The following is a 27,800-nucleotide window of genomic DNA, read 5'->3' on the forward strand; positions in this document are numbered from 1 at the left end:
CTGTATATATATATACATATATATATATATATATATATATATATATATATATATATATGAACTCAGATAGTAATCTACTTTAATGAGGTTCTGTGCAGTAGTTTTCTGATAACAGCAAGATCCCTGGGGGAAAATGTATGTGCACACATAAGTTTACTATGTTTCACAGATTAAAAAAAAAAGATTTGTTACACACTATTTACAAATAATTAAATACACATATAACATTCTTCATTGTAAATTCCACAGAGCAGAATGATTCTCATAGAACACTTTCCTTGGTTCTTGTCAAACTCTTGTATCAGTTCCAACCTATGGTTGCAGCTAACAAGAATATTGTTCTGACAAGAATATTGGCTAAAATTTTTATTTCCATCAAGTAAGGTGAAAATGAAATAAACATGTTGTAACTTATTTGCTAAAGACATAAGTGACTTCTTTGCTGGATGGGACAGTGGTTTTTGAATATTGGAAGAATGCTTCCTTTTTTGTGCTATTCACACAATAATGGCTGCAGACAAGGCACCCTTTTAAGTTGAATTTGTTATTAAGTGATCTTCATAATTTTTTAAAGTCTAAAATCAAAGAGAAAATAAGTTGGGTCTGGATTTGTAGTGTTTTTCAATTTCTGTGGTGTAAGTCTACCCACTAGCTGATTTCAGGGTGCCCACATGATGTCACTGGATTGGGAAGTGGTATGCAGCAGCAACCCATCATGGAGTACAGGCCAATGGGCATACAGACACAGCAGGCATGAAGAACCTAGAGAGAGTAGAAAATACTAAAACAGAGTATATTTTTTCTAAAAAGGAAGTTACAAGTTTCAATATTTATAATTCTTAACATAAGTTTTAATTCATATGATTTAATTTTTAATTGCTCTTTCAGCAACTGGATCACAAAATTCCTGCAAACTTAACAACCTGCTTTCATGAACCAGTAGGCTCCCATACTCCGTAGGCAAAAGCATTTTTTTAAGCAGGATAGTTCCATTCTAGACTCAGTGTTGTTGTGGCAGGAGTAATGGAATAATAATGACAGATAACATTTATGGAGCACTTATTTACTATGTAGCTCAGTAGTGGTGCGCTTGCCTAGTATACATGAGGCCCTGAGTTCAATCCCCAGTATGGGGGGAAAAAAAAAGCCCACAAAAAACCCGAACTATACACGGGCATTTATTGTTATTATTATTACCTATAATTTTGATGATACTGGTGCTCTACCACTAAATGACATCCCCAGGTTTTTTTATTTTTTATTTTGAGACAGGGTCTTGCTAAATTGCTGAAGCTGGCCTTGAACTTGCAATCCTCCTGCCTAGTCCTCCCAAGTAGCTGGGATTACAAGCATGCTATGCAGGCTCTTTTCTAGGTACCTTGCATGTATTTACTCATTTTATCCGTAAAACAACCTTAACAAGAAGACTCTGTGATTGTGTCAGGGAAAGGGGAGGTTGTTAGATGATTCCTAGGGCTTCATAGTGCCTCCTCAGAACCCTTTACTATATTAATCTTTCCATTTGGCAGATGAGGGGTTCAAGGCTCAGAGAACTGAGTGGCTTGCCAAAGTCACAGAGCTAACACAGGGCAGAAATGGAACTCAAACCCAAGTCTGTCTGATGATAGAGTTCCCAAATGCTGGGCATCAAGTGACTTGACTTTCTTGTAGAGCTTGCTTTACAATACTGACTCTAAGCCCCACTCCTGGTGAGTTTGATTTATTTGGCATCAAATTTTTAATATGATCCCCAGGGAATGACAAGAGGTAAGCATCGTTTGGACAGTTGAGGCCCTCAAAGCACAGCTAGGGGCTCAGAATGCCAGTATTCAGACCTAGATTCCTTGCTGGCTAGATGGGGGCACTGACCAGCCTAACCTGACCTGATGGCTTCACAGAGTTGATGAAGGGACATGCCGGGAGAGCCCACAGCAAATGCTAGTTGTCCTATGATACAGACTGCAAAGCCTGTGGACTGACTGGCTCAGCACTGGAAGTGGTCCTAGAATGACCTTGAAGCAAATTCTTATTTCCCTACCTCCCCACCAGAGCATAGAAACAGAAAGGTAGTGGTTTTCTTTCCTGCTTTACCCCTCAGGGCAGCAGGAGGTCAGAGCTAGACAGTGGCCTTCTGCAGTAGAGGAGTGGCCAGAGGCTATGGTTTGACAAATCCAAGTGCATCCAAGTTCAGGCCCTTTCTTAAGCCACAGCTGTGGGTTTTCTGGGAAAAAATATGGAGCTGGAGCAACAAAGTGATGAGGACCAGACCGAGCTTGGAATATCCAGTTTCCCAGCAGGCAGGGGTGATCCCAAGGGAACTCTTGCATCCACTAGAGGAAGGCGGGGGCCATCTGGGAGAGTGGAGCTGGGCATAGCAGTGAACACCTGTAATCCTAGCAACTCAGGAGGCTGAGGCAAGAAGATTGCAAGTTTGAGGCCAACTTCGGTGACTTAGTGAGACCCTGTCAAAAAAATAAAAAGGACTTGAATCAAATGTATGAAATATGATATGTCAAAAGCTATGTAATGTTTTGAACAACTAATAATAATAATATAAAAAAATAAAAAATAAATTAAAAGGGCTGAGAATGTAGATCATTGGTATGGTGCCCCTGGGTTCAATTGCTAGCAACACACACACACACACACACACACACATTGGGAAAGTGGAAAGTACACAGGATTTGGGTCAACCCCATTGCCTACTAGCTAAGGCCTGTTGGGCAAACACTTAACCTCTCATTCATCAGTTTCTTCATCTGTAAAACCAGAGTGATGACAAGTCCTTGCCTCACAGAGTGAGGGTCAAACGTGTTGAGTGTAAACTATAAAGTGAACCACTGGCTGGGTGCTTTGAGGAGCATAGGAAGTGCATTTGCCCTCAGTAAGTGTGTGATTCAGCCGGGGAGGCACAGTGGTGCTGCGGGTAGAGAGGCCAGCACAAGAGTGGAGCCTGGAGGGGAAGGGGCTGGGCTGTGGGTTCAGTGATGCTACTCGGGGAGACAGGATTTTGTCAGGGCCACGCAGGGCGAATAGCAGATGATAATAAAAGGTTTAATTTTTAGAAGGAGACATAATCAAGGGAATAGTCACAGGAATAATGATAACAGATACAGGCCTCTTGATGTGTCTTGTTTGATTCTCCTAGAAACCCTTTAGAGGTGGGTTTCATTATTATTCCTAATTTATAGGTGAGAAACCTAAATCTGAGAGAGGTTACACAACTTGTCCGGCCTGAGGATGCTGGTAATTTTGGATTTGAATCCAGATTCCAAGCCCTGTGCTCTTTGCGGTTACCTATATTGATTCTACAAAAGCAGGATGTGTGAGAGGTACCTATGTGATTGTGCTGACCTGTTCATTCATTTGTCTAGTAAACAATAACTGAGCACCTACCACAATGCCAGCCACTCTTAGGTGCTAGGGATGGAAGTGAGGCTCTCGACCAGAGGGCCTCTGGGTGGGAACAACTAGCTGTGGGTGTTGTGGGGGAGTAGGTCACAGCAGACATTTCAGTGTGGGTGCCAGAGCTGGGTGGTGAGGAAGAAAAGGAGCTTGTCAGGAAGGTCACTCCAGCAGAGTGATCTGCAGGGGTGGTGGTGAATGCGGAGATAAGGGAATGCAGCAGAAGGCTGTCCAGAGCTGGGAGAGGGTCAGGAGGTCCTTGAATGGAAGTGAATGTTGGCATAGGCTACACTGGAGGCTCGGGGGAAGGGGCTGCCTGTGGTCTCACTCCAGTGTGCCTGAAGGCGAAGGAGCCACAGCAGCTTGGAAACCTGCCACAGAGGCCTGGCAGCAAGCAACCTCACTTTCTCAGGTTGCCCAGTGCTGCCTGAATAATCTGGGCTGGACTTGCATTGTCAAGGGAAGGTTCTCAGGCAGTTTCCTTGTCCCCATAGCACAGACATGGCTGGGTCTCAGCTCTGCTGAGTTGAGCAGCCTCATCCAGCAGCAGGCAGGCTACGCAGGCACCTGGAGAGGGCACTGGACTGGGGTTCAGCAGACTTGGGCTCTGCTCCTTGCTCTTGACCTCTCTGGTCTTCTCTATAACATGAAGGGGCTAAATGATCTGTGAGATCCCTTGAATCCCCAATATTGTGAGCCTGGGGGGTAAAATGGGGTAGGAGGAAGGAAGCAGGGAAGGTCTGTGAAAGGGAACAGTCTTTAACTGAGTGCAGGTGATTCAATCAGTACTCAGTCTGAGCTCCCTGGTGTGACTATTAGTGCTGCATCCCAGAAAAGAATGAACACCTGTAGCCCTGTTCTCTGCTATCTCTCTGGGTACTGCTCCTTATGTGGACCATCTTTCTGAATCGTCAGAACAACTCCATGACTTGTAAGATGTTGTCCCCATTTTACAAATGGGAAACCAAGGCTCTAAGAGATCCAATGAGTTTGCCCAGATTTCACATTGTAAGTGGCAGAGCTGAGATTCGAATCCAGGCCTGCCTGACTCCAAATCCTTCTGTTTTGCACTTTACTACATAGCCTCCTGAGGGTGCCTTCATTCTGCATGGGCTCCTGGGCATGCCATGATAGGGCCTTGGGGCACAGGTTCCCCCTGGAGGACCAGCATCTAGTTGGCACTACAGTAGGAAGCTTTGGCCAGATCCAGCAGGACACGAAGGGACATGTTGGTCTCTCCCAAGATGCCTGCCTAGCAAGCAGAGCTTGGTGGGTTTGTTTGGACACACGGAAGGCAGTCCTGCTTCCTGGAGGCAGCTCCACAATCCCAGAGTCAGGCAATAGCAGTACCTACAGGAGTGTGAGCCCTTCCTCTAGCCATACTTTGGAGATGATGTCAGGTGTGTGGGTGAAGTATCTAGTTAAAGTAAACCAAGCCTCAGGAGAATGATAGGAGTAAAGGAGTATGGATATCCTTCTACCCAGGGGTTGGGCTGGCTTGGGCCCAGCTGTCTGGGACTGCGCAGCCTTTTCTTCCGTCCTGATCTGGGGCCAGGAGACTGAGCCTTTTCATGTCCTGCCTTGGTCCCAGAGCAGTGGAATTTTGCCCAACTCACTTAGTAGTTTGTGCCACCTTGAAATTGCTTAGCTTAGACCTTGAAAGGGCTTTGGATGGCACCCAGTGTCTAACCTAGAACTGGGGGCTGAGGCTCAGAGAAAGGAAGCATCTAGTCTAAATTCCCACAGCCTTGAGTGATGGAGCTGGAACTGCAGTTTCCAACCCCAGGCCTGGGCTCTTTCCATCACTCTACTATGTTGGAATAGTGGGAAGTCTTAGACCAAACCCTGGGGGAAGTGCTACTTTGCTTGTCCTTGGGCTACCTTTCAGACTCTCCCTTAGTCCAATGCCTTCCTGACCAACCCTGTAACCTCACCAAGGGGAGGAGTGTGCTCTGGCGCCCCTAGTGGTGGTGAAAGGCCTCCACAGGGCAGGAAAGAAGGAGCTACATAGCCTGCTTCTTTCAATTCATTTCTGCAATATTAATAACATGCAGCATGCAAGACAACATAGGCAATGCCAGGAACTTTAAAACCGAATTGAATTTCCCCAAGGAAAAAGTCACCAACTAGGAAAGTAGCCTCACAGATGAGAGTCCTATGGCTTAGCTCTGCCAGCAAGTGTTGGCTCTGAAGGGATTAGAACACATGATCAGGGGAAGCGTCCCTGAAACTACAAGAAAGTAAAAGGAGGCAGGAGTCCTAAGGCATTGACTGGAAGTGTGAGGAGCAGTAGGAAAGGCATTCCAGGCAAGAAGAGCAGAGGCTGGAATTGAGAGGTCGTCCTGATAGTAGGTACATAGCCAGGGGTGGACCATGAGGCTGGAAGGGAAGCCTGAGGGGGCCAGTGCAGAACTGTGAGCCTCAGATATCAGGCACATTCTCTGGTAGTCAGTGACACCACTGAAGATAATTCACCAGGCTAGGTGATGTTGTGGGAGAATAGGGCATAGACTGCCAGGGAAGCTCTCCTGGCTCTGCCATCATGAGCTATGGGACATTGAGCAAGTCATTTATCTCCCTGGGCTTCTTTGAAATAGGGATGTGAATAGAACCTTTCATTCAGGGAGGTTGCAAGGATCACATAGAGCTCTGGCATGAAGCATGCTTTGGTAAATGTGTGGTAAATTTTAGTTCCTGCTCAGCCTCCTGGGTATTATCAAGCTACTAGTAGAGGTTGGGATAGCAAGAAGGAAAGTCTTTCTGAAAGCAGGAGGAACCACAGACATGGTGGTCCAAGTCCCCTGGCCAGCCTGGAACCCCCTTGGTGACCTGGGAAGGAAGCAGAGCATTATTTGGTGGCAAAGAGCTCATGGCCTCTATATGTTCCCTGTCAGGGCAGGTCTGAGTGTGCAGGTACATATGTCTAAATGGTCTGATGAGTAAGCCATGAGGCAGGGATAAAATCCCCAGTCCTGACCATCCAACAGAGCATTCCTGCTGCCCCAGCTGGCCGCTTCCCCAGCTGAAATCCCCAGGCAGTGTTCACTTATCCAGACCCAGCTTGGGTCCTCTCCTGCAAGACCTCTGTCTTCTCATCTGAAATATCCAGGTCAAGAGCTCCCGAGTCTTGTGAGTGCCAGGCCAGGGATTTAGCCTGGGGGCCACTTACCTGCAGGGAAGTATCATCAGAAGACAAGGCACTCTGTCACCTGCTCCAGCCACAAGCCTACTGGGTTGCTCAGCTCAAATGGCCTGCCCACCTCTCTAGGATAAAGTCATAAGATCCTTGAGAATGGGAAGGGGGATCATTTGTTGGGTAGAAGTACAAGGTTGGGGTCTGATAGATAAACATTGCAATCTTGCATCTACCAGCTTTGTGTTGCAATCTTGGTTTCTTTTTCTACAAATGAGGAACAATAACACCCACCCAAGGAGGCAGTTGAGAGAGTTGAATGAGGTATAAAGTATGTCATGCACTTGGTTGATGCTAGGTCCTGCATATTTCAGGGGCTTAATAAATGGCACCTTTACTTACTCAGGAAGCATTTATTGAGCACCTGGTAGCTGCTGGGCCCTATCTCAAGCTCTGGTGATAGGAACAAAACCCTTAGGAAGCTTGCAGTCCATTGGAAGGAGACAGATAAGTAATCAGACAAGCTCAGCAGTGTAAGAAGCACAATGCTTGGAAGAACAGGATGTTTGGGGGGAACTGGGGAGATGGTGGGCAGGGGGAGAGCAGGAAAGGCCTTCTGGATGAGGAACTATCTAACTGAAATATGAAGAGAAATCAGCCAGGTTTGGGGAGGGGCCAGGATGGAAAAAAGTGTTCCAAGCAGGGGAGAAGTCACTTGCTGTATGTTAGGTCCTTAGGGCAGAGCTGGAGATAGGTGTCAATGCCCTGGAGACGCCTCAGTTTTTTCTCCTCCACCTTATCCCTGCTGCTCTGCAGGCCCAGGGATAACAGGTCTGGGTGTTTGTCCACTGTGGCTTCCATCCCCGTACAGTGTGAGGGCCTTGGGCTATGGTGGTTAATAGGGCCCATGTCCTGACCCCTCAGCCTAAGAGAGGTCTCAGGGCCTCTCCCCAGGAGGGCAAGTTCCTAACAAGGTGCCTGAGAAATATAGGTGAATGGAGGAGGAGCAGTCTGCTTGGAAGTGTGCCGCTCACTGCAGGGGACACCAGGGCACTTGGGCTCCTTGGGCAACCACAGTAGGGCTGAGCCCAGGGAACCTAACTGGGTCCTGTCCTCTGATCTCTCTCACCCTTCTCTCCTTTCCTTTTTTTTGGTTTTGGTTCCCCCCCCCCCCCCCCCTCTCTGCTCCTGGATGCACTCTGNTTAATTTTTAATGAGTTTAAAATTGTTTGATTCTGGGGATTGAACTCAGGGGCACTCTACCTCTGAGCCACATCCCCAGCCCTATTTTGTATTTTATGTAGAGGCAGGGTCTCATTGAGTTGCCTAGCCCCTCACTTTTTTGCTAAGGCTGGCTTTGAACTCACGATCCTCTTGCCTCAGCCTCCTGAGCTGCTGAGACATGTGCCACTGAATCCGGCTCCCTTCTCTCTTTTCTGCATAGACTAAGAATCTGCTCTGCCTTGGGAAAGGACTTTGACATATTTTCAAAATAAAGTTGAGAGTAATCTCCTGAGGGGAAGAATAAATAAGTTTTAAAAATGCAAAAGGAAATGTGTTATTTATTTATTTTTCATGGTGGAAAAAAATGCAGGGGAGGGCCTCAGCAGGCTCCCTTGAGTGAAAGTTTCCAGCCACAGTGACAGAAGGTCACAGAGACTTTAGGGAGATAGGGACACCTGGGGAGTGAGGGGTGGGCTCTAGTCCAGATTCAATATGAGTTCAGCTAAGAGGTAGGGCCAGGCTCAGTATGCCACTGTCAGGGATCAGTACAGCTGGGGGAGGGGACAGTGACAATGCAGTCCTGAATCCTCCCTCCAGCTGAGGACAGCTCTGCTAGGGGAGCCAGGCAGTCAGCAAAGGACCACTGGCAGGGGACCTGCCAAATGTCATAACAAAAAGTCATGAAAAAAACTTTTTTCATATCCAAAGAAGTGCAGAGAAGCCAGAAGGGGAGGGTTCACTGTGGAGTTGTGGGGGCCTCAGGGGGGTATGAGAGCCCCAGGCTGTGATGAAGGTCTTCAAGGTGAAGGGTTAAGTTAGACTTTGAAGCTCAGCCAGGATTCAGTGAATGGAGATGGAACAGAGGCCTTCAGGGAGGGTGAATGGTATGAGCAGAGGTGCAAGGTGGGAAATCCCATGGTACTTTGAGAAACGGGGATGTTCAATTTTCTTAAACATTTATTTATTTACTTAACAGTCACATGCCATACAATTCACTCACTAAATGGGCAGTTTACAAAGTTGTAATAATCAATACCACAACCATTCATAGAACGATTAAAGAACATTTTCGTCACCCAAAAAGAAACCATGTACCCATTAACATTCACTCCTCACCCGCTTATTCCCCCTTATCCCAGGCAACTACAGATCTACTTTTTCTCTATGGATTTGCCTATTCTGTTTTTCATATAAATAGAATTTTATGATTTGTGACCTTTTGTGTTTGTTTTCTTTCACTTAGAATAATTTTTTTTTAAAAAAATTGAAATTGTAGATGGACAGCATGCCTTTATTTTATCTATTTCATTTTTATTTGGTGTTAAGGATAGAACCCAGCACCTAACACATGCTAGGCAAGGGCGCTGCCACTGAGCTGTAGCCCCAGCCCTAGAATAATATTTGAAAGTATGGATCAGTACTTTATTCCTTTTTATTTGACTTAATTAATTTTTATGGTTGAATAATATTCCTACATGAATACAATATGTGGTATGTGTTTATCACATTTTGTTTATCCATTTATTAGTTGGTGGACATTTTCCACTTTGGGGCTATTGGGAATATATTGCTATGAACATTTGTGTGCAGATTTTTGTATGGATGAATGTTTTCAGGACATTCCAGTTTGAGTGAAGTTTAGGACAGTTGTGGGGCAAGAGAAGAAAAAGGATGAAGCTGAGGGACCTGCCCAACTGGTTCCTAGTCTGAGGGCGAGGGTGGGAGTGAGAAGGGTGGAATTTAGGACCCTGTTCTAGCGCCACTGGGAGCCAGGGGTGATTCAGGGCCCCAGCAGGGCTGCCTGGCTGCTCACCAGCCTGCACTGTTGTGTCTGGACTGGTAGATATTTGCAGGGCTGGAAACAGTCTGGGGCACTTGGTATTTTCCCTGGAAATCAGGTGCATTTTATCCTGTGACCTGCTGAGACCCAAAATTAGTTAAACACATGGAGAAGTATGGGCTGCACAGTTAGTCTGGGGGGAGGGGGGAGTCTTGTCAACAGGAAGCTGGCTGGCCCCAGGGAAAGAGGTGGTCAGGAAGCTCAAGGTCAATAAGCCAAATATAAACCACCACCAAGCCATGCTGCCCTGCCCCCATCGCACTTGCAGCAGAGGTGGCTTTGTTTATAGGAAATGCTGCGAGCATCTTGTTGACCCTTTCTGACAGATTGGGCAACAGAGACACTGCATTAAAGGAATCTGTCATTCAGAGAGAGGAAGGAAATTAAAGCTGAATTCTCTGGTCTGCTATGGGCATCTGGTTTGGTAAAACCCAGGCCTTACCCTCAACACTCTGCCTGTTTTTGAGCTCACAGAAGACTGAGGACACAAAAACAAGAGTTGTGCTATTTTAGTCTCCTAAAAAAGAACAACAAACTCCACCCCAAACCCCAAAGCAAAAACAAAAAACAGGGCTTTAATCACCATCTCTTCTTCCTTCTTTTTTCTTTTTTTTTTTTTTTGTTTTTCTTTCTTTTGTTCTCTTTCTCTCTCTCTCTTTTCTTTTGTTCTCCAGCCAGAAAACATTATGTTATTAGACAAGAATATTCCCATTCCACACATCAAGCTGATTGATTTTGGCCTGGCTCACGAAATAGAAGATGGAGTTGAATTTAAGAACATTTTTGGGACACCAGAATTTGTTGGTAAGTTGTAGGCCTGTTTCTCTCCCAGAGAAGAATCAAAATATAGAGAAGTCCTGGAAACAAAGCTCGAGTCTGAGGCTGTGGCCTCTGGGCTAAGAGAGGATGCTGTGGGACACCCACTAGAAACCTAATGGGAGTGGGGGCAGATATCTTGTTTGGGTCTGGGTGAGAGTCCAGGTATAGGCTTTGAGCACCCAATGGGACAGGGAGTGACCAGAGAGGACCTTCCAGAGTTGAATCCTCCCAGAACTGGCTCTACCTCTTGCTCCTAGATGAGTTTATCACATATATTTAAAATCACCTTGCTCTCTTGCATTCCCACAAACTCTGCCTTCCATGAAGTAGCTTTTGATTTCCTAAAAAAGAAAAAGACAATCGTTTTCAAAGTCCCAGATCCACCTACCTGCCTCTTTTGTGCCCACCTTTATTCATGCTTGCGGTACCTGGCTCCAACAGGACCCTGGATGCCCTCTTCCTTCTGTATCTCTTTCCCTTGGTCCAGGCCCTACTTTCCTGTACTCCAGAAGCCCTTTCATGGGGCTTGGGCCAAAGGTTGGGGAATCACAAAGAAATAGTCCTGTAGAGAGGAAAGGAATGGGAGTTGAGAACCTACATCTATCTTTCTGCTTCGACTATCTTTCTGCTTCCGGGGTTGGAGAGGTCTTGGGTGTGGTCTCCTCAAAACCTGGGAGCTAAAAATTCCTGACTACAATCTAACCAAAAAGGAAGGCAGGCTGCGGGTGTAGCTCGGTGATAGAGCACTTGCCTAGCTGTTATGCTCGAATTTGGGACCTCCAAAAGACCACCAGAGGCTAAGATCAATGTAAGCAGCAAAGAGGTGTTGATTGCGAGCTAGCTCGGTCCTCCGCGCGCACACACAGCAACTGGTGACGCTGAGAGGCCCGAACCCAGGGTTTGCATCATTTTTATGTATGTGAAGTCCCTGCATTCTCTGGGGAAGGCAGGGACTTCACATACATCATAGCATCTCTTAGCAAATCAGCACACACCAGGGGAAAATCATAAAACAACTCTAAAACATGATTAGCACATTCACTGGCGGGAACAGGTGGGGTAGGGGTGATTGGTTACTACAAGAGGGGGATTCGTTTGAACTGATTGGTTTAAGCCAAGAGGGGTGTTTGTGCTGAACCACATGGTTTCCCAACATGTTGTCAACCACTATAAAGTACTGGGAGGGTCATCTGGCATCCCAGGTATTTCCCTGTCTAATGCTGATTGGTGGCTGCTAGGGGGTTGCTATGGATCCCCACCTAGCCTGGCTGAGTCAGGGACACCTGGCGCAGCAGATCTCTGCTGGTATTTGTAGATAAACAACTCATCAGGGTGGGTAAGTGCCTAGGAGTGTTCTGTGGGTCTTTCCAAGGACAAAGGTCACGCCCCCTTCCTTGGACAGGCTTTGCTTTGAGGTAGAGGCTGGTTTTTCATAGCATGCAAGAGGCTGTGGGTTCAATCCCCAGTACCACCAAAAAAAAAAAAAAAAGGAAGAGAGAATATGTTAGACCTTCCACCCTGAAGGACTCCAGCCCTCATATACCAGCTATGCAGCCACTATGGAATGGTGCTGCAGAGACTCGCCCCTGGCTCCCCAGACCCCAGGACAGGGAACCCTGACCATATGCCAGGCACCATGCCTCACACTCTGCAGACTCTGTCTTATTTAATCCTCAAGTGGCCTCATGAAGCAGATTAAATTATTTTCTCCATCAGGTGCCTTCTTTCAGACAACACAAGCAGTAGGTGGTGACAGTAGATTCAAATACTGATAAGTCAGCATCAAAGCTGGTCTCTTTCTATTATACCAGGGTCACTCTGAGAAGACCCTGCTCTCAAGGAGTTTCCATTTAGTTGTGGATGTAAGACAGTAAACCACTAAATAAAAGTGCTGGAAGGATCTTTTCAGATCATCTGGTCTAGTTAAACAAATGTGGAAATGGAGGATTGGGGAATTTTCATTAAGGAAACCAAAGTTGTTCTTTACCTCTGGTACAACAGATTTTAGGTAAGGTATGGGAGACACAGTGATGATAAGGAGCCAGCCACCCTCAGAATGACATATCCAAGGTCACAGGTTGGTGGGAGAGCCAATTGGAACCTGGGGAACAAGATATCTAGACTCAAACTTTGTCTAAGAGAACAGTTGCTGCCCACCATTCACATATGTGCTTGAAGGGCATATATTTTCGTTAGTTAAGTTCATGTAAATTTTTCAATAATAGTCAATAGTTCAACTAGAAATTCAGGGCCATAATGGAAGCCAGGATGTGATTAATTGTAAAGTAAGTAATGTAGATAGCTCTGGAAGACTATTCAGAGAAGATATCCACTCTGGCACAGTCAATGGGATTGATCATGGTCTTGAGTCAGTGAGGGGCAAAAAACGATGGTTGGGGGTGGGGAGAAATCTGAAGTAGTTGGAAAAGAGAGCCAGAATAGAGGAGAAGGAGCACAGCCAGTTCAGTGGTAGCATAGCAGGGGGGAAAGACTAAAATAAGTGCTTTAATTAGGGACAGGTCAAAGTCCATTCTGCATAGAGTTGATTATTCATACCAGATTGTTGGTGTGAGTGGGCTATTGGTAGCTGGAGCCAGACTTTGGAGGTTTTTGCCCAGTGGTATGCAAATGTCTAACAACCAAATCTCAAAAATGAGTCTCTAACTTATAACATTAGCCAATTTCAAGCTACCAGCATGTCATTGAATACAGAGTCCGAGGAGATGCACACAGTTGTTTCTTACACCAGTATGGTTTTGTTTGTGATGGGTTTATTTGTATCTTATAGATTTATAGGGGGACTTTTCTAGGCCCTTCCCTGAAATAGGGTGACTTTATTTTCTCAAGACTCCTGAGAAACAGGTTATAAACACTTTGCCTTGCACCCACCACCCATTTGAAATTTCAACCTAAGACCCAGGAATAAAAAGTCTACAAAATCAGGAACAACTGCCAGTAGTTTGGGGGAATCAGGTGTTAAAAAGGCTCTCTAAGTACATGACTGGATCCATGGAAGACATTTTCTTTTGAATACAATTTATAGGAAATAAGAGAGTTGTAAGCCCTTCAGCATGACCCACCCCCAATGAATTGAACTTAAGAGCTGAGATTCAAGCAGCAAGAAAATTCAACAGGAATTTTCTTTTCTTCTGACCTCCCTTGAAGGCAAATGTACATGTCAACAATGCAGTCAAAGGCTAGCAAGGTATAGATGTTCAAGGACAAAAGATAACTGAAATTACCAGATGATGACTATGAAATAAGTGGAATGTATACAGAAATAAAAGATGGAACCACAAGAATGAGTAAGGAACACGAGGTGTCAAAAATGATCAAGCAAATTTTTGAAAAAATCAGAGAACTTTAAGAAATTCCATATATAGTCATGTGTCACTGTCTGTCCTGGACTTTACTTTAGGAAGAGACCATAAAAATCAGCTACTCAAAAATGATCATAGTTTGGATGTCAAAGCAATGTCAAATTGCTGTAAGAGTCTCTAAATGCATACTTCCAATTTCTGCACCTATCTTCTTGGACCTGTCTGCAGATTCTTTGTGGATCCCATGGTGAAGACCATGGTCCTAAGAAAGTTTTTCACATACTTACCCCAACAGAGCCGGGAACAAAAAACGTTTTCAGCAATATTGTTCCAATAATGAAAGTAATGGAAACCATCCAAATGGTCTCTAAGAGGAGAATGACTGAAAAGTGATACATAGTTACACAATGGTTTATTGCACAGTAGTGAGAATGGAAGAGGTGGATGAATGTGCAATGAGTAGTAGAAGCATGTAAAAGGCAATCAAATGACAACAGATCACATGCAGCATGACACCATTTTTATAAAGCTAAAAATAAGCAAAGCCAGGATAGTGATTATCTCAAAACAGGGGCAGTAGGAGAGTGGGAGGGCAGACATAACCCTGTAGATGGGATGCTTTAAGATATTTTCTAGATAGATTTAGCTTTTTCCACTCTGCCTCTGTCCTTCCTCCTCCTCAAGGTACTGCCTTCTCTTTTGCCTCCACTCATTGCCAACCTTTTAAAGAATCATCAATGCTCTATCTCCTCTTCCTACCTTCTGGAGACACTGGGTGCTGTGAACTTGGAGCTCAGCACTCACTCTCCAGTGCTTATCTGCTCCATCTCCAGGCTGCCTGTGGTCCACTCCTCTCCTGGCAGTCTTCTCTCCTACTCTACACTGTCACCACAACATTGGCTCAGCTCTTGTTTCTTCATGTACTTCAATGACTCCAGATGTGATGGCCCAGACCTCCTCCTCCATAGCCATCTGCCCCCTGGACATCTTCCCTGGCTGCCCCTCAGGCACCTCAGGCTCAGCATCTCATCTTAGTGACCACAAGGATGCCCTCAGTGGGATGTCCTTTCTTTTTGCCCAGACTCAGGGAAAGGTGGAGTCCTCTCTGCCTTCTTTTCTTCCCCATTTCCTTCCAGCACTGACTGGTGTCCACTAGAGAGTTCTATAGCAGGGCTCCATTTCTCCTTCCTCTCCCCTTGTTCCTTCTCCTTTTCAGGCTTTCTTTACATGCTTTCCCTCTCCTTCACTATTAAGGCCTGCCTATAGAAGGTTTCTACCAGAATAACAGGTACCTTGTGACATAGTCTGTCTGAGATGCTATTAAGAAATGGCTTAGACTTGGTAATTTATAAACAACAGAAATTTAGCAATCATAGTCCTGGAGTCCGGGAAGTCTAAGATCAAGGTGCCAGCAGACTTAGTGTCTTGCTGTGTCCCCTCATAGCAGAAGGACTGAACAAGCTCCCTCAGGTTTCTTTGAAAGGGCACTAGTTCCATTCATGGGGGTCCTGCTTCCATGACCTCCTCACCTCCCAGGGGCCCCACCTCTTTTATATACTTGCACCAGGGATTAGATTTCAACATGTGACCTTTGGGGGGACACAAATATTTGGGCCATACTTTTTTCCTAAAATTCTTAGATACAGATTATTTCCATCTGCTGCTCAGATTTTCCTAAGAGTTAGGATGAAGACATTTGGCAGCAGATTCCCTAGAATTCCCTACAACTATCTCCTCTCATTTATTTCTCCTCTTGACTTCTTTCAGCTCCAGAAATCGTGAACTATGAGCCCCTGGGGCTCGAGGCTGACATGTGGTAAGTTGTACAGGTCACTCAGGTGGCCTAGGGATCCTTCCAAGGGCAGAAGTCCTCAGAACCTGCTTTGGGTGTCATTCCCTTGACTGTGAGAACTCTCTTCTCCACATTCACCTCTTAGAGCCTCAGGCTGCTCCAGGTGTTCTGCTGCTGCTGGAAGCAGCAAAGCCAGGTCCTGATGCCAGTTAGTGCATGGCCAGGTCATGGCTTGGTCAGCTGCAGAGAAGCAAGGGGAGGGGCAGGGCCGGAGTGTAGCTTAGCCCTGGACTGCCACGGCCATGGTCAGGATAACAGTAACAGTGGCTCATTTGGGCAGTCCACCAAGTGTATAACAAGTGCCTCCCTCATCCTGGGCACTGTGTTGGCCTAGGGGTGCTGCTGCTGTCAGTCCTCTGCACATGCAGGACTCTTTCATTTGAATGCTGCTGGACAGTAGGCTGAGCACTTGGCCTTTTAAAATCCTGCCTGCAGTCCTGTGAGATAGTTCTCATTATCTTCCTAATATAAGAAAAAAGGGTCTCAGAGGTGGTGAGAGATGTGCCCAAATCACAGAACCTGCAAGTGCAGAGATCAGATCTTGAACTTGGGCCTTTGATCTCCGTGTGCTGAGCTCAATCACTCTAAATGCATCCCAGGCTGCTGCTGAAGAGTGGGATGGAGAGGGGTTTCGGGATGCCTGGAGGAGGCAAGTGACCTCTTCTCCTGGGACCACATGGGGAGTCCCTTGCTGGTCTGAGTTGGAGGCAGGAGGTCCTTACTTGACTGTTTTCTGTTTTGCAGGAGCATCGGTGTTATCACCTACATCCTGTGAGTATCCCTGATTCTGGGGCTCCAACCCAGCATAGACTGTGGGGTCCTAAGAGGAATGAGAGAGGGGCAGGTAGAAAGATGTACTGAGTATCCATCTACCAAGAGCCAGATATGTTAAGTCCACAGAGCAGACCTGAGACTGAGTGCTCTGAGGTGTTTCATACATTTAACCCTGGCATTGAGTTTGAGCAGGAAGCCCGGGGAGCAGCCCTCCCTCCTGCACAGGCCATGTCTGCATTCCTGTGTGGAGTGCCAGGCCTCCCCTGCCATGGGAATGTAGTGGTTAAATAAGCCAACATGTGCCAATTCCCTAGTCCCTGCTCTGGTGCATGCTTGGCAGGTGCTTAGGTATTCAGTCCATCAGTGCTACCCAATCATCTTCCCCTCACAGCATACCTGGAAAATGCTATTTTTATGGCCCACTGCAGTGAGAGTCAGCCCATAGCCAGAGGGAACAGGGTGGTACCAATGCTCCAGGACTGAGGGATCATTCTCTCTACACCCCCATAAACCAGCTTTCTGACTCACAGCAGCCCTTAGACTGAGAGCTCTGCACAATAACAGTGGATTCCCCCGAGCTGCAGCAGAGGGTCTCAACCCTGGCTGCACTGTCAAGTTTTCAATACCTACCATGGCCCAGGCTCACCCCAGATCTATATAAATTAAAATTGCTAGGGGTAGGACCTCTGCATCAGTAAATTTTTTAAAACCCACTTGAATTTGATAGAGAGGGCTTTGATGGAAAGAGAGGCTGAGTATCACTTTGCGTTGATCTGTAATACTGGATGACAGCCAGGATATTCAAACGTCGTCTCTTGAAATCTGAGTTTCTCCAAAACTCCAGTTCTCATACTGAACAATTAAGGAATTCCAGCATCTGCAGGGCACACGGTTGGCTCACTTGAATTCAACACAGCTTTATCATTGGCTGGCACCATCATGGGCATTGTGCCAGGCAACAGGACATGGACGTGAAGGAGAGCCTTCCTTTCTTGCCTGGGGCTCTCTGTCTGAGGGAAGCACACCATACAGCTACCTCTCACCCACAGTGACCAAGGTCACTTCTTCATGTCAATTATGTGAGATAGAGACTGCCATTTTCTTCATTTTACAAATCAGGAAACTGAAGCTCAGAGAAGTTAAAGAACTTACCATGGTTCACACAGCTAATGCTTAGCACAGCTGAAATTCAAACCCAGCATTGAAATAGCCCAAAATACAAAAAGTTATTTCTTGCTCCTAAATCTATGCATATTTTCTATTCTTTTCTTGTCTCATTGTTTTATTGTCTAATATCTGTAGTACTAGATTGAATACCAGTAATGAAAGGGAACATTCCTGCCTTACTTCCAATTGTATGGGGAAATCATCGATCTATTTATAATTATATAAATATGTTACATACATAATGTAATATTCTTTGTCAATTGAGGATTTTTCAATTGATAAATTCTTTATCATTCTTATCAATTGAGTATTCCTCTATTACTATTTTCTGATAATTATTTTTTATCATGAATAACACTGGTAACACTGGATTTACTGGATTTTGTATAGTATTTTTGCATAATTTGAAATGATCCCTGTTTTTTTTTTTAGTTTATTGTTTTAATGGATTACTTAATTGCATTTTGAGTCTTAAACATCCCTGGCATATTTGGAATAAATGTCACTTTATCATGGTGTAAAAATAAAATATCCAAAGTTTTCTAGTATACCTTGCTACTTCCATGCAAAGAAAGAAGCAGGGGGAGAGGGGTAAATATTCAAGGTTTGTTTAGTAAACAGAAACAATAAGACTTTTCGCCAATCAAGTAAGGAGGGACTTAAAAGAGACCAAGGTGACTGCTGTGTTTCTAACAAGCATCACTTCACATTTGTGAAGCGATGTCATTGATCAAAGCAAGGAGCACATGGAGGGGGGTTTGGCACAGTGAGTCCTGGGAAAATGGCACATCTGGGCCGACGTGTCCCATGAGCAACTGAAATGCATGTCAAGAGATGGTAGCTTCAGAAGTCACTGTTTGTCTGATGCAGCCTTGAACAACCCTGTGGGGACCCCACAGACCCCAGTCTCCATGCCTCTTAGGATTTGCTCAAGTTGTTCCCTTGGCCTGAAAGAGCTTTTCATCTCCTCCTCCGACTGCTTTCAATTCTTCAAGACATGACAGTGCAATTGTCAACTCTCCCATGGAATTGCACTGGGGCCCCCCCTTTTTTTTGGTGCTCCCACAGTCTTTTATCTGGCTTTCAATAATTTTCTGCTTTGTTCTGCTGGGGTTTATGAAGAGCTATGTCTGTTTTTTCTTTTTTCTCCTCTCAACTTTTGTGTCCACTAAGACACAGTTTGTCCTCTGTAAAGTACTTACTAGGAGTTCCATAAAATGTGTTGAATTGGACTGCATTGAAAAAGCTGTGGGTTGGCAGCCCAGAGAGGGCAGGCTGTGTTGCCAGGAGCCTCCCAGCCTTGTGCTATAGCATGGGTCAAGTTTCCCGAGTCCATTTCCATCTCCAAACCCGCAGTCATGTGGTTCCTTCTCTGTTGTATGCAGCCTCAGTGGAGCATCCCCTTTTCTGGGAGACACAAAGCAGGAAACACTGGCAAATATCACAGCAGTGAGTTATGACTTCGATGAGGAATTCTTCAGCCAGACTAGCGAATTGGCCAAGGACTTCATTCGGAAGCTTCTGGTTAAAGAGACCCGGTAAGAAAAAAAGAAAGGCACTGGTTTCTCAGGTACTAATCCTCTCCTTTTACCACAGTCAAAGATGTCAGTCTGTCTTTGCTTTGCCACAGCGTCACCTGCACCATTGTGGTCTAATCTGAGCAGGTGCTAAGAAACATGACTGGCCAAGACTTGACATTCACCTTGTTTGCTCAAGTCTTTCTGCTTTCTTCTACTGAAATGCCAATAACTGTGTGTATATGTGAAAATGTGTGTGTATGTGTATGTGTAAATCAGTCTTTGTTTTTTAAGACTCATTACCTCGTATAGTCTGTCCCAAAGGCACTCAATTAGAGAAATAAAGTAGCAGGGTTTTCAAGCCAGTTCAGGTGGGAGTGGAGGAGGCAGGCCCAGAGAGGTCAGTACAGTGGAAAGAGAGGAGACACACTAATCCTACTCCTGCCTCAGAGCCCAGAATGAGCCCCATACCTGTGGGGTCAAAGGAGGACATGGGCAGGGAATGTAGGGTGCTGGTACCCAGGGGAGGGCCTGGATGGAGCAGGGGAAAAGGGCCACTGATGCTAGAAAATTATGTCCTTTTGGTCCCACAGACTTCAAAGAGGGCCAGAGTGGTACTAGGTACTACGGTCAGTACTAGGGAGGGCCCCCCTACCTGGGAACAGAACAGCGAAGGACAAAGGAGGGACCTGGGAGGCAAACAAAGACCAAAGGTTTAGCAATGGAGAGCTGGCTTTTGGAGGATTCTGGAAACTCAGTAGTGCATTTAATGACTCCCCTAGAGGGTGGTGTTAGGCCTTTTAACTTTGGAACTGAAGGTAAGGGTTCAGGTAGAAAGGTCTCTCTGTTTGGGTTCTGCCCAAACCTCTTTCCTGGGAGCATGGGGCATGCAGGCAGTTCCCATCAATCTCTGCGTCTTCCATTATGATGGCATGGCCAAAGAATGCCAAAAGAGTGTGAGAATGGAGACTGCTGCTCCCAGATTCTGCCCTAAAGGATCATCACTGTTTCCTAATCCTCATTTCAGGAAACGGCTCACCATCCAAGAGGCTCTCAGGCATCCCTGGATCACGGTAAGGGCACGGTGGTGAGTTCCAGTGAGCAGGGGTCTTTGCTCTGTCACCAGGGCTGGCTGTGGCAGCCAGATGCAGAAGGCCTGTGGAGAGCCTTTTGCTGGAAACACCAATCCTTGGGCACAGAAGACAGCTTGTCATGGGCCCCAAGGGGCCTGACCATTTTCAAATAGGGTTATGCTAAATGAAGTTTGTATTTCATGGGTTCAAACAGCTTATAGAATGAAACCCTGACTTTGTAACCTTCTTCTCTGACATTTGGGGCTCAAAGGATATGCTTTACATCAGTTAGCTGCTTTCCACAGGCACCATGAGACCTCAGGAATTAGCCTCTGAGACAGAAACCTGGTAGGAAGAGAGACTGCCATCCTGTTAGGGGAGTTCTGTTCCCTTTGGGAAGGGCCAGGGGGAAAGGTCAATCTCTCCCTAACTTGCCTTGTAACCAAGCTCCAACTGCTGGTTTTTCAGAGGGTCTCGCAGTCTGGTATAGTGAAAAGCTTTTGGGGAAAGAGGGACTCATAGACCAGTACTCTGTTGACTGACTAGCTGTGAACTTCCAAGACTTCTTATTCACCTTCATTGTTAAAAAAGAAGGCTTACAGGAATGATCTGAGCGTGCAGACAAGAAGGGTAGAGGCCTATAGATGATGGGGAGTAGAGAGGGTTGGAGTGATCAGGGGGATCAGGTTCATCTGCTTGTTGAAGGATGGGGAAGATCAAGGGTCCTCTTGCTGAGCATGCTCAGTTTTGCCAATATGCAAAGAACCCCAAAAGAGAGACACCCTCTGCCTCCCTCTGCCTCCCTCTGCCAGCCATGGCCTTGCCTGCTCCAGCCCTGGAGTGGATGTCTGCAGAATCCTGACCGTAGCCCGCTTTTCTGCCTGAGCCCCTTTAAATGCTGTGCGTGTGGAAACCCTCTAATGGCTGTGGACCCCTCCGCCCTGAAGGGAGCATGCAGGGAGCATTCCCATACCCTTTGACCTTTCTTATGGACTGAGGGGTTGCTCACTCCACCCGGGCTCTCCCTGTGTCCTGACGCATGCAGTGAATGCCAAAGAGACCACCGTGTGTGCCTTCCACCTGCAGCTTGGATTGCCCTTTGGAGCATGCATTATGTTAACATTGTGGTTCTTCTGTCTGAACAACTGCCAGTCGAAGGGAGAAGTCAGAGCTCCTGAGCAGCGGAAGACACAACCCATTGAGCTGAAGACCAAGCGTCTGAGAGAGTATACCCTCAAATGCCACTCAAGCATGCCCCCCAACAACACTTATGTCAACTTTGAGCGTTTCGCCCATGTGGTAGAAGATATGGCTGGGGTGGACCAGGGATATCGTGCCTTAGTGGGGGCCCGTGACACTCTCCAGGATGATGTGGAAACCCTGGTCTCCATCTACAATGAGAAGGAGACTTGGTACCGAGAAGAGAACGAGAGTGCCCGGCACAATCTGTCCCAGCTCAGGTATGAGTTCCGCAAGTTGGAGTCCTTGAAGAAGCTCCTGCGAGAAGACATCCAGGCCACAGGGGCTAGCATTGGAGGTGTGGCCAGGAAACTGGACCATCTGCAGACACAGTTTGAGGCTCTGAGGCAGGAGCTCTCAGCCGACCTACAGTGGATACAGGAAATGATGGGCAGCTTCCAGTTAGAGAGTGGGGACACAGATGGCCTGGGAGCCATGTTCCACCAGGATGCCAGTGAATCCCTATCGGAGCTGCTCAGCAGACCACACACACAGGAAGTCCTCGCCAGCCTGAAGCTCTGAGCACTAGAATCCAGTCAATAAAGCACTTTCCCATTCCCCTGCCTCCGCTTCCAGCTAGAATCATCCTGTAGGGAGTATATCTGTAGGGCAGCTTTCCACCCCTCTCCAGAGAATTGACAGTTGCCGAGGTGCTGGTTAATTATTAATTCCACACCTCCTCTCACCAACCTGGATTTCTCAGAGAGCGATGGCAGAGCAGCCAAGCTGTTAAAACAATTAGAGAACAAATTCCCCTCACCATACCCTTTTCCACAGGGAGTACAGCACTCCTTGGGGAGATGCTTGAGAATGGATTTGTGGTGATGGGTTTGTTCACCTCTCTCTTCCCACCTACATGCCTTATGATTGCAGATCTTGAGTGATATTTGAGTTAACTAAGGATAACTAAGTCAGAATAATGCTTTCCTGCTACAGAAGCAAGAATTTAAAATGCACAGAGAAAATAATACTACCTTTTGTTTGAACTGACTTTTGAGGCTCTGCGGCAGGAGCCCTTATGTCTGTGACCTCACTTGATCCTTAAAGAACTTTTTGAGATGGGAAAGTAGGAGATGATATGATTTCCATGTAATTGATGAGGAAACTGAGAGGGAGGATGGTGTAGGATCATTCATAGCCAGTTGATGCCAATGAAACAGGAACCCAGGTGACCATCTCCAAGATGAAGCATATGGGAGGAAGTAGTGAGGCTTAGTTGTAAATATCCACCTTAATATTAAAGTTCAGATCCCAGAGGCCAAGCAAGCAACTTCATGTATTTTTCCAGGTGTGGGTGGAATGCATACACTTGTACATGATTGTCCCAGGAGCCATGTCCCAGACGGTGTAGTCACTGTTCCTACCCAGCCCTGTCCAGGTCTGAAGATCAACCTACAGAGCAGGAGGGAAGAGGAGCATCTCCCCCTTCTCCACTCTTTCCCCCAACTTATGGCTAAGTGCCCCAACTGTGCATTGATAATGAGAACCAAAAGGGGCTCAACCAAGAGCTTCCTTTCCTATGTACTAAGCCATTGGGCCTTGACAATCTACTAGACTCCATCAGAATTTTTGAAGAGGATGGACAGGAAGACTGGGAAGCACAAAGCTCAGTGACTCCTTGAGGAGTATGTGAATCCTCTTGAGAATTATATGATCTCATCCCCTTTTCCCCAAAGGAGGAGGCAGTCAGTGTAATCATAAAATCATACAGTCAGTGCAGGGAGATGGACGCGGCACTGCTTGAAGTTTTGGGTTGGGGAGCAGACCAATTAAAGAGTTTCAAAGTGCCTTCATGGCTTCACAAAACATCCCTGTCATTTGGATTGGATATTATCCCCGGTTTAGAGATGAGGAAACAGAGGATGTGATTTTCTCCAGGTCACTTCATTAATGACAAAATAGGGGCCTTCTGATGGCAATCTGTGGCTCTTTCTGCTTCTTCAAAAAATGCCCCAGTCTCTAGAAGTTTACTGTCTGCAGGTGGAGGCAGATGATATCCGGATTCATCTGTCCATTCAAAAAATAACTTTCAGGCACTTCCAGACACATGGCTTGACTGGTGATACACGGTTGAGTAAAAAACAGGCCTGTCTCTTGCCTCGTGGAGTTCTCTGTCCTCTGAAGGATTCCAACATTAACCAAGAATCATTAAAACGTAGAACCGTGGCTGGGACACATGCTAAGAAAGGGAAGCATTCCTCAATGCAAGAACCTATGGTGGGGCCTTTGATCTGGTCAGAGGAGGTGTCTGTCCCAAAAGCAGGGATGCTGGAACTGAGACCAGCTAAGCAAACGAGGGAGAGAAGTGTTTCCAACAGGGCCATCATGTCAGGGCTCTGTAATGAGTAGGGCATGGAAGACTGGAAGTGCCAGGACAGTAAGAAAGCTAGAGGGGAGAACAGGAATGTCTACATGGCTGGGGAGGAGGCAGGACCAAGAGGTCCTTGGCCACATTAAAGAACTCTGCCTTGCTAGGCACGGTGGCACATGCCTGTAGTCCCAGCAATTTGTGAGGCCGAGACAGGAGAATCACAAGTTCAAAACACCAGCCTCAACAATTTCGTGAGGCCCTAAGCAAATCAGCAAGATCCTGTCTCAAAATAAAAAAAGCTCTGCCTTTGTCCCTGGAGTCATGGGAAGCCACTGACAATTCCTGGGCTGGTGTTAGAGGGGAAACACTCAGATAGGAAGTGAGTTAGGACAACACATATTTTGATGTCAGGAAATCATTTCTTCAAAATCCTATCTTCTTTTCTTTTAGCAAGCTGAATTATTTCAAATATCACATATAATACTTGAAACAGAATTTTTCATCAAATATAAGAAATAATAATTATAATTTTTATAATTATTATTATTATTTTGTACCAGGGGTTGAACCCAGGGGTGCTTAACCACTGAGCCACATCTCCAGCCCTTTTTTATATTTTATTTAGAGACAGGGTCTTGATGAATTACTCAGGGCTTCACTGCTGAGGCAGGCTTTGAACTTGTGATCCTCCTGCTCAGCCTCCTGAGCCACTGGGATTATAGGTATACACTAATGTGCCTGGCTAAGAAACCATGATTATAAGATATTATCATTGTTTTATGTACCATTAAAAAATAAAAATGCCCAACATGGGAAGCCTAATGGGAGACATTAGACACATAAAGTTGTGATAAAATAATGATAGGGTAAATGAGATCTAGGGCTGCTATGAAGGAAGAGAGAGCAAAAAAAAAAAAAAAATACAACTCATTCTGGACAATATGTGAGGATGGAAAATCCTCCTGAGAATGGGAGGCCCAGGCTGCTAGTCCTCATGCAGGGTTCCTCTTTGCCACAAGCTGTGTGATATTGAAGAACTTCAAGTATGGAATGTCATGGCCAACAGTCTGAGGCTGGGTGGCCCCACATGACCAGCCAATGCAATCCTCTCTGGGAGCATCTGCCTCTACTCCAGGGCCACAGCAATGATATGACATTGTTGACTGGGAGATGCCTCCTCATTTCTGAGATCCAAAAACATGCATCTTGGAATCAAGGAAAGATGACAAAAACCCTATTTCTCTAACCGAGAGAATTGGTACAAAATGACCTCTACAATCTCTCCAAAGACTTCTCTGCCCTGTCACAGGATGTTGTATACTTGTTTGGCATAGATTCTGCAAATATTAAAGGTCTCTTTGGCCACGTTAACAGGCATTGACCTTCAATGCCAGGCTTCCTGAGGCCAGGATGACTGCCAGTTGAGCAACACAGGGCAGACTTCTGGTGAACGTCAAATAAATGGGAATTAAAAAAAAGAATAATATGGTGGCAATGATTTGAATTAGAGAGACTGGTAAAAAGGGAGGAAGAAGTGGTTATCTTAGATTTGTGGAATCAGCTACACACCATCTGATATCCTCATTTTACAGCCTCGTAGAGGGCAAGTTTTTCAGTCTCTGCTGATCGGCCCCTGAGCTGGGCACCCAGCCATAAGTAGTTTTTCTTCAGAGTAGTAAAATGGTCCTGTGTGTGTTTCTAGTCATTGGTAACTGCTTCTCCTTCACTGTGTTTCAAAAACAGACCTTTTTCTGTACAAAGAGCATCTAAAGACAAATCAAAGTAAATTGAGAAATGCCCCCAAGTCTGTCAGGGAAATCAGAGAAGCCTGTGACCTTCCTCTGTCTCCTGCCAGTAGAATTCCTTTGGCTCTCAACCTGGTGCTGAGGGGAACCCAAGGAGGCCTGTGGAACGCAGCCAGTGAACCTGCTTGCTCTGTTCCCCCCATGCCCACAGTTGGCATTGTAACAGTGGTGGTAAGGGCAGGGCTGGCCATGGTGGATGGCACGTGGGCATATTTTCTTGGGACCTTGAGGGAGGACCTCTTGGGGGCACTGCTCTGTGGGCAGGCCCCTCTGCCATCATGGAGGATTTTTAGTTCACAAGAATTGAGTAAATTAAAGGTCAACTTCCCTGCTCAGTTTAAACACCATCCTGGGCCATTGGGGAGGAAAAGATGACTGTGTGACACCTCCCTGAATAAAGATTCCCAAGGAAGCTGGAGAGTCAGCCCTTGGGGAGGCAGCAGTGGTGACCCTGCCCTGGGGCAGATGCTCATGGCATATCTCTGCCTGTCTAGTTTGTATTAGGAAGGGTGGTGATGGTTTGGTAGTTCGTGATTTTGTAGATAAGGGAAGCTAATGATGAAGGGATGGAACAGAGTAATCATGACAGGAGAAGCCAGAACATCCTCCATGAGCCCCTTCTCTGCTGGTGACTATGAAGATGGCAGCTTCCCTCCTCACTGGATCATGCTGCACAGTTGGCCCACATTGGAGGTGGCTATGTGCCCAGCTGTCACCTCCCACGGTCTACCTTTTGTGAATGTCTGAGGAAATGAATGCCTTTTCTCCTTTGTCTATGAAGTTCTTGGCCTGTGGAGAAGATTCTTTGCCCTGGAGAGGAACCCAGCAGAGGGCATGTTTGAGTTGCAGAGGGGCCAGTGCAGTTGAACAAACACTGATTGTGCTCTGGCTTGTGGTGGAGTAGGGGTGACTGATAAGGACAAGATAACCCCTGAATGAAACTCTCAATATCTGGGGTTAATGGGGACCCGACCGACTGGGAGGTGGGAAAGGCCAGGGTTAGTGATAAAATAGAATATTCTACAAATCAGGAGAGAGATGAATTCTGATTGAGACAGGGTAGGAGGGATGCAGAGAGCAGAGGTCTTCTCAGGGCAGCTCCATCACTGACACCCCTACCATCGCCACCAAGCTGTTTCCTTATGAAGAAGGTGCTAAGTAGAATTTGGAGGGATGGCTGTGAGCCCAGATTGGGTCAGGAACTCAGAACTATTGAGTGGAGGCTAGAGATTAAAATGAGGAGAGCTTTTGTTTTTAACTTTTTGTCATGGAAAATTTTCAAAACTTTCACAGAAGTACAGAGAATAGTATAGTGGATTCCAGGTACTTATTATCTCACTTCATCTGGAATTTAGTCAAATTCACAGCCAGTCTTTTTTTTTTTTTTTGGTACTGGGATTGAACCCAAAACAGGATCTTGCTAAATTGCTGAGGCTGGCTTTGAACTTTTGATCCTCCTGTCTTAGCCTTCCAAGCTGCTGGGATTACAGATATGTGCCACTGTGCCCTGTGCCAGTCTTTTATTCATCTCCCTCCACCCCACCACACACACTATTTTCTGGAATATTTCAAGAATTTTAACACAAACTTCAGATTTACTCGATTCATAAATTCTTCAGCATGAATCTCTGATAAGAATTTAAAAAAAAAAAAAGAATTTTTTTTTTCAATGCTGGGAATCGAACCCAGGGCCTTGTGTATGTTAGACAAACACTTTGCCCCTGAGCTACATCCCTAGCCCTTTTAATTTTATTTTGAGTTAGGATTTTGCTAAGTTGTCTAGTTTGGTTCTCACGCTTGGGATCCACCTGCCTCAGCTTCCAGAGTAGCTGGAATTACAGTTGTATGCCACTAAACCCAGTAGGACTTTCTTTTTTTATATAACCACCATGCCATTATCACACCTGAAAAATCAGCAATAATTCCTCCATCTCATCTGGATACCTATTCTATAATCACATGTCCCACATTTTTCAAGGGTATCCTGTCGACGGTTGGTTTATTCACATCAGAATTCAAACACAGTTCACACATAGCATTTGGTTGACGTCTTTCAAGTCAGCCCCTTCCTGACAGTCCAGGGGCTGGGGTTGTGGCTCAGTGGTAGAGTGCTCACCTAGCATGCTTGAGGCACCAGGTTTACCCTCAGCACCACATAAAAATGAAATAAAGATATTGTATGTCATATATATATATGACAGTACAGGAGGGAGAGCTTTGGAAGCTTTTGCTGGAGTTGAACAATTGCTCAAGAAAACTGAAGGTCCTGGAGAAGAGGATTAAGAGTCTCCATGTGTTCAAGCTGAAACCTAACTCAGAAA

At 45.9% G+C, this 27,800-nt stretch overlaps 1 protein-coding gene across 9 annotated transcripts in view; it reads left to right on the forward strand.

Moving 5' to 3' along the window:
- Positions 1–27,800, forward strand: part of Dapk2 (death associated protein kinase 2) — a 151,540-nt gene that overhangs the window by 80,214 nt on the left and 43,526 nt on the right. For 5 of the 9 annotated variants that reach the window (XM_048793395.1, XM_015480562.2, XM_015480563.2 and 2 more), the window contains 6 exons: positions 10,277–10,406; positions 15,509–15,557; positions 16,338–16,364; positions 18,920–19,072; positions 20,079–20,124; positions 21,277–22,625. In XM_048793395.1, the coding sequence (XP_048649352.1) occupies positions 10,277–10,406; positions 15,509–15,557; positions 16,338–16,364; positions 18,920–19,072; positions 20,079–20,124; positions 21,277–21,885 (1,014 nt within the window). In that variant the 3' untranslated portion in view covers positions 21,886–22,625. Of the gene's footprint in view, positions 1–10,276; positions 10,407–15,508; positions 15,558–16,337; positions 16,365–18,919; positions 19,073–20,078; positions 20,125–21,276; positions 22,626–27,800 lie in introns of those variants that run through there. The other 4 variants (XM_048793399.1, XM_048793396.1, XM_015480565.2 and 1 more) reach the window with 1 other exon arrangement.

The sequence above is a fragment of the Marmota marmota genome, unplaced genomic scaffold (assembly GCF_001458135.2).
Source record: "Marmota marmota marmota unplaced genomic scaffold, marMar, whole genome shotgun sequence".
NCBI lineage: Eukaryota > Metazoa > Chordata > Mammalia > Rodentia > Sciuridae > Marmota > Marmota marmota.